The sequence below is a fragment of the Mus caroli genome, chromosome 19, assembly GCF_900094665.2.
Source record: "Mus caroli chromosome 19, CAROLI_EIJ_v1.1, whole genome shotgun sequence".
Taxonomy (NCBI): Eukaryota; Metazoa; Chordata; class Mammalia; order Rodentia; family Muridae; genus Mus; species Mus caroli.
Window position 1 is genome coordinate 4,296,572 of NC_034588.1, and position 6,389 is coordinate 4,302,960.

Consider the following 6,389-nt stretch of genomic DNA (forward strand, 5'->3'; position numbering starts at 1 on the left):
CTTTCTAAAGGCTGGATCACAGATGGCAGGCAGTGCCTTTCTAAAGGCTGGATCACAGATGGCAGGCAGTGCCTTTCTAAAGGCTGGATCACAGACGGAATAAAACGACGAAGTGCAAGCATTCATGTCCCCTCCTCACCCCACCAAAGAGACAGGGTGTCTTTGTAGCCAAGGCTATCTTGGAACTCACTCTGTAGACCAGGCTGGCCTCGAGCTCAGAGACCTGCCTGCCTCTGTCTGTCTCTGTCTGCTTCTGGGCTGTGATTAAAAGCGTGTGCCATCACCCCTGTCAGGCCTTTGACTCTTGACTGTGGAGTTGGGAGAGTGGTCACCTCCTACCATCTTCCCTGCCACGGTGGATGGATTTCCTATGGTTGTGAGCCAAAATAAATATTTCTTGCCGTAAGTTGTTTTTGCAAAGTAATATTTTTTTTTCACCCTCAAGAGAAAATGTCCTTGTAGGGAAGGAACAGTTTTCTCTCCAATATTCCTGGGTTACTTTTCTTACTGCTGTAACAAGATACTCCACAAAAGCAACTGAAGAAAGGAAGGAAGAGTCCTGTCCATCATGGCAGGAGGGCATGCCAGCAGGAGCTTGAGGCAGCTAGTCACAGCACACCCAGTCAGGAAGCAGGCTGCAGTGATAGCTGGTGCTTACTTAGCCTGATGCCTGCCTTTTATTCAGACCAGGAGTCAGCTCATGGGGTGGTGCCACCCTAACTTAGGGTGACTCTCATTACCTTGATTAATGGGATTGAGATAATATCTCACAGACTTGCCCAGAGACTTGTTTCCATGGCAACCCTACATCCCATCAATTTGTTACTCCAGTGACTCAGCCCAGTTCTTTCCAAAGTTCTTCTTTCTTGGGCAGACATGCCAAAGCTATATGACTCAGGGAACCCTAATCAGCTCCACAGCCCTATCAGAGCACCACCCAGCTGAGGCACACCAGGTTGCTGTGCCACTGTGGTTTGTCACTCCACTGGGTGCCATCTGGGAAGGAAGCTGCTGAGGGCTGGTGAATACCCAGAGTTTAGGAGCTAAGAGGAAAAAGAATGAAGAAGTTGGGAGCAAGTTGGCCCTGATGTGGACTCTCTTTGGAGATACCTAATGGTGACTAGGGACCAGGCCCATCTCTTGGGGCCAATCTTTCCTCATATAGAGGCTGTCTTGCCTTCCTGAAGTATGGACACACTTTCTATCTACTTTTGTTGGGTCTGCTCCCTTCCACTTTTTCCTGTTCCTCCATCCTGACACCTTTTTGCTTTCCCTCTTCTGAGTTCTCAGAGTCTTGGCTCACAATGCTAGCTTGGCCCTTGGTCCCTCATGTACAGGAGCTGGCTGACTGTTTTTCCATTAGGATCACTGTATAAGATAATTGGAGCCCTGTCTTTCTCTTCAGCAGGCTCAGCACAGTGGGTGCTCCACAGAGGGTGTGCAGACAAGCTGGAAGGGGAACCTGGGGCAGTGTCACAGGATCAGTCAGCCCTTATATGTGACTTGTCAACTCCCAGTGGCAATCAGAGAGCCCAGACCACTCCAAGGAGCCCTCCAGGTGGCGGTCTTAGCTTGCGAAGCAACAGGCTGTGGGGACCTAGGAGGTTTCAGATGCTTCAGTCCTGTTGCTCAGGCACCTGGGGGGTGGGGGGAGGAGCCAGAGGCCAGGATCTCTACATGGCATGGCAGCTTGGCAGGCAGCCCAGTGGCTTCCAGTTCCCAGGCTCTTGGCAGAATGTGTTAATTAACTGATCTGACGGAGGTCTCTAAGGAGGAGAGAACCAAGCAGGGGAAAGTAATAATTAGTGCTCATTAGTGGTAGTGCCTGTGGCTGGGCTTCAGAAAGTCTCCTGGGCACTGAACAGGGGGAGGGAGAGAGGAATCCACATTCTCCCTGACTAGGAGGGTTTCCCTCAGGCTTGGAGAAGGGGCTGCCCTTAGTCATTAGTGTCCCTCATAGCACTCCACCTCCATTCTTCTAGCCACCTATCCCAGAAGAGGCATATTGAATAGGCAAGGATCCTGGAAGCCCGACCAATCACTTGTCAGCTGGAATTTAGCTGATTGGTCGTTTTATTACGCTTACTCACCGGGTGGAAGACCGGCGGCTGCAGGATGAAGCTGTCAGGAATCGGGTCCAGGTGTTCGTCAGTTGACATGGGGGAGGGGCAACTTCAACTCAGCCTCTGATCCTGATTCCAGCAACGCGATTCCCCACTGAATGGACTCACTTTTCCCAGCCTCTGCAACAGCTATCCAAGCTGTTAGTCTTACTTGTTCGCTATGGAGTTCTAATGCTTCTTGGAGCCGACCTGGGAGGGGCACTGGCCCACCTCTAGGAACCACATCAACCCCCGCTATGATGGTACAGCAGCAGCTTTGCTGGACTGGACCTGCTAGCAGAAACTCCCGCGCGTCCAGGGGCGGGTAGCTGGCACTCACTCATGGACTTGCTAACTGGCCCATCTGTGTCTGAAGCACTTGGCCACTTCAAAGGGAAGCCTGGGGCCGGCTCATTTCAGCGAGGGCTTTTGTTTCCTGGGGCTCACCTGGGCCTTAAGCGGATAGTAGGAAGGGAAGCTGCTGCTGCTGGTGGTACACGTGTGCAGGTTCCTTAAGAGGCCCCGCCCCCCAGGTTCCTGGCTCCTCCCGCATTCATTCCCTGGTCGCTTTCCCTTCTCTTCCCCTTTTCCCCAAGTTGTACAGTCCCTTGAGGCCATTTCAGCATTAGCTGCAAATGCCAGGGACCAGCTAGGGTCACAAGAAAGTGGAGTGAAAAAGGCCAGGGAGAGGAGGGCTCCCTTGGTCTCAGACAAAGCAGCACTGGCTAGAGGGAAGACAGCCTCTGCTCTTACATGCTGTGTCCTTCCACAAGTCACTTCTCCCTGAGCCTCCCTTTGTTCACCCCGGTGTCACAAGGGTGGCCATGGCTGGGCTTTGTGTTTGAGCCTGGACCCATATTGCTGTTTTAGGAGAGGCCTCTAGGTCTGGCTCAGATTCCAGTTAAAGTTCCTCTTTAAAAATAGCATAACTCTTCAACTCTAGCCTACGTTGGGAGGTTTCCTGATCTAACTATGGGGTCAGACTTAGCAGCAGGGAATTCCTGGTAGGACCAGGAATATCAGCTACACAGGGGGTTGGTACAGTCTTTCCAGGGATAAGAGCGCCATGTGAGGGGCCTGGCGGAGGGATACAGCAGGACTACCTCATCTGATCTCCCCACCTAGAAGTTTGCCAGAAAGGTGAACTATGGCGTCTCCACCCCGGGACCTACTGGAGAAAGCTCTTTGGGAGTGAAGTCCAGGAAATGGCCTTGCAGGCAATTCTACTGAGCATAAATGAGAAACCCTGACTTGGGTCCTAACTGAAAGCACTTTGGGTGCCAAGCAAGGAGTTTGTTCAGCTGTGGCTGGGTAGGTGTAGCAGCAGAGCTGAAGGTGTTTCTGTGGGAAATCCAATCCTGGGTGTGTTCAGAAGGAGATATGTTCGCCACAGTGGGGAGGAGAAACGGCAGGTGGAGAGACCAGTTGAGCCAGGCTATAGTGCCCTGCACAGATCTGGGTCCCCAAGGCTAGTGGTACCCTTCCCCCACCCCACATTAGCCCTGCTGGGAAATCACGAGGGAGGAGGGTGCACTCATTTACTTGGGTTGCCATAACAAAATACAACAGATTGGGTGGGGTGTAAACAACTGAACTCTATTTTGTCTCTGTTCTAGAAGTTCAAGATCAAAGTGTTGTCTGGGACCTCTGTTCTGGGTTGGCAGCCAGCCTTGTTCTCATACAGTTGTCTCTGCTGGGAGAGTCTTGGACGATTGCAGAATACCCTAAGAATCCATTCCGCAGACCAAGAAAGGGACCCTTCTTCACCTGGGAGTCAGTTGACAACATCTGGACACTTGATGGAATAATTAGAGGGTGTGAACATTAAGAGAAAAACTAGTCAGGACGAATGGACAAAGCTTGGCAGCTGGCCCACCACCATTCAGCTTAGCTGGAATTATTTTTATGTATGTGGGTATTAGGTAGTCCAGTTTCATTTTTCTCAGTATGAATAGTAATTTCTCTCATCATATAAGAACCTTTTTTTTCCCCTTTCCAGTGATGAACAAGGTCCACCACGTCTTGTGTTAGGTTTTCATGAACGAATATTACCAACTACCTTCCACTCCACGGTTCTTGTGGTATCCTTCATTTATTACTTTTATTTATGTGTAGTGTATGCTGTGTATGCTACTTGAGTGCAGATACCCAGAAAGGCCAGAGGAGGTGATCAAATTCCCTGGCAGTGGTATATTAGCAGTTGTGAGCTGCCCAGTGTGGTTGCTGGGAATCAAATCTGGATCCCTTCTGAGAGCAGGAGGTTGAGCCACTTGTCCAGTCCCCCTTAGTAAAATACTTCAACATAATATTTTATAGCCTTTTATCTGGAAATTGTGAAAGTATTAGCCATCCATGAAAACATAGATAAATAAGATCTCTAACATATTGCTGGTAGAAATGAAATTGATACTGTCAGTTAGAAAAGGTCCTGCCTTTTTATATTAGAGCTGAATGTTATATGCACCCAATACCACAGCAACTTATAGAAGTTGTGTCTTATTTGGCCTTACATTCTAGATGGACGAGAGTGCATGATGTTGGGAAAGCATAGAAGCAAGCAGCAAACGTGGAGCTGGAAACTGAACGCTTGTACCCAACCATGCCCACCAAGCAGAGCACACACTGCAAGTGGCACAGGCTTTTCTCTCTCAAAGCCCACCACAGTCAGCAAGGCCACACACCCTAAGCCTCCCTGTATTAGTCAGGGTTCTTTAAAGGAACAGAACTGATTGATTGAATGAATAAATACCGTGAGTAGTCCTATGATGGCTGTCTCATCATGGAAAGACCAAGACTCCAGGAGTCGGTTAATCCTCCAGAGTAGATATTTTTGTAGTCTTGATCTGGTGCTTGGAGTCTGGAAGGAGCCCTGAAGAGCTGCTGGTCTTTAGTCTCTGTTGGAATCTTGAAGAATCAGGTTCTAATACTATCGAAGGAATGCTGCAGCAGCAGGATAGATGAATTTGCCACTGAGAGTAAGGACAAGTAGGCAAAAAGCAGAAGCTTCCTTCTTCTATATTTTGTAGTGTGTGTGTGTGTGTGTGTATGTGTGTGTGTTATCAGAAAGTCCGTTCCAGAGTTAGGGTGGAACCGCAAATAAAAATAAATCCCTCACAGGTGAGTCAGCTGCCGGGTTTTAGCTGATTTCAGATGCAGTCAAGTTGGCAACTAAGATCAGCCATCACACTCCCCAAGCAGAACCATGAACCAGGGATAAGTGTTCAAATATTTGAGCCCATGGAGCATTCATTCAAGCCATTGTAGCATCTATAACAAAGACTCGTGTAGATAACAAAAATGCCTCAAAGTTCTCCAGGCTAGGATGCTCAGGACCAGTGCCAACAGATTCAGCATCTGATCAGAGCTGTATTCAGGGTCATAGATGGCAATGCTTAGATACCTACGTGGTGAAGGAGGCTTCCAGCTCTGTAGGGGTCTTTTTTTTTTTTTTTTTTAAATAAAGATACAGGTCCCATTCATGAGGAGTTTACCCTTGGGGTCTAAGTTCTCAAAGTCTTTCACCTACTTTACCTACTTAGGGTTAGGATTTCACTCTGAATTTTGAAAGGACACAGATATTTGGGACTGCGTCTTTGCGTGACTCGTGAATGGCCTAACTCCTGCGCGGAGCGCCTGCCTTTCCGTTGAGTTGCTGGGGGGGCGCCTTCCTCCGCGCCAGTGTCTACGCATACGCTTACTGCACAGTTGCAGCGGCCCACACCCCACCCACTCCCGCGCGCGCGCTCATTCCGCGCGTCCCGCCCCACGCGCTCTCGTCGCCGTTTGACACGCGCTCCCTGGAGGCGACGCCCCACCTCTCTCACCCCCGTTCTTGCCCCGCTGGCCTCAGTGCCCATGATCCCGGGGCTAGGCGGACCCTGGTCCGCACCTCCCTGCAGGCGCGTTGTCCCTGCTGGCCCCAGCGGGATGGGCCTGAGCCCAGCAGCCAGCGGGGAGTACGGGATCCGTCTTTCCAGGGTCCCATGGCCACGCCCCACGCAGATCTCGAGGACCACAAGTACCGAGTCAAGTGACACCCAATCTACAACTGGACAGTCAACTGTATCCCACTCAGGTCTGCCCCAGGAGTAGGGTCTCTCCCTCGTAGTCTTTGGGGGGTGGGGTGGGTAATTCCCAGCGGTTGGCCCCTGCCAGAAATGGTTTGGCAGTTGCTTGCATCTAGACAGCGCCCATACAAATTTTATGGAGGGCAAAGCAGGAACCGACACAGTTCTAATTCTTATTTAACTCTCTCTCTCTCTCTTATATATATATATATATATATAT

The 6,389-nt window shown here is 50.1% G+C and overlaps 2 protein-coding genes across 2 annotated transcripts in view; one reads left to right on the plus strand and one right to left on the minus strand.

Moving 5' to 3' along the window:
- Lgals12 (galectin 12) overlaps window positions 1-2,619 on the minus strand; it is a 10,617-nt gene extending 7,998 nt beyond the window's left edge. Inside the window, exons 1-2 of the mRNA XM_021152254.2 lie at window positions 2,550-2,619; window positions 2,091-2,252 (exon numbers count right to left, since the gene is read on the minus strand). Coding sequence (XP_021007913.1) covers window positions 2,091-2,159 — 69 coding nt within the window. The 5' untranslated portion in view covers window positions 2,160-2,252; window positions 2,550-2,619. The remainder of the gene's footprint in view (window positions 1-2,090; window positions 2,253-2,549) is intronic.
- Window positions 2,620-5,874: 3,255 nt separating this feature from the next.
- Window positions 5,875-6,389, plus strand: part of Plaat5 (phospholipase A and acyltransferase 5) — a 10,364-nt gene continuing 9,849 nt past the window's right edge. The window contains exon 1 of the mRNA XM_021152445.1: window positions 5,875-6,177. Coding sequence (XP_021008104.1) covers window positions 5,958-6,177 — 220 coding nt within the window. The 5' untranslated portion in view covers window positions 5,875-5,957. The remainder of the gene's footprint in view (window positions 6,178-6,389) is intronic.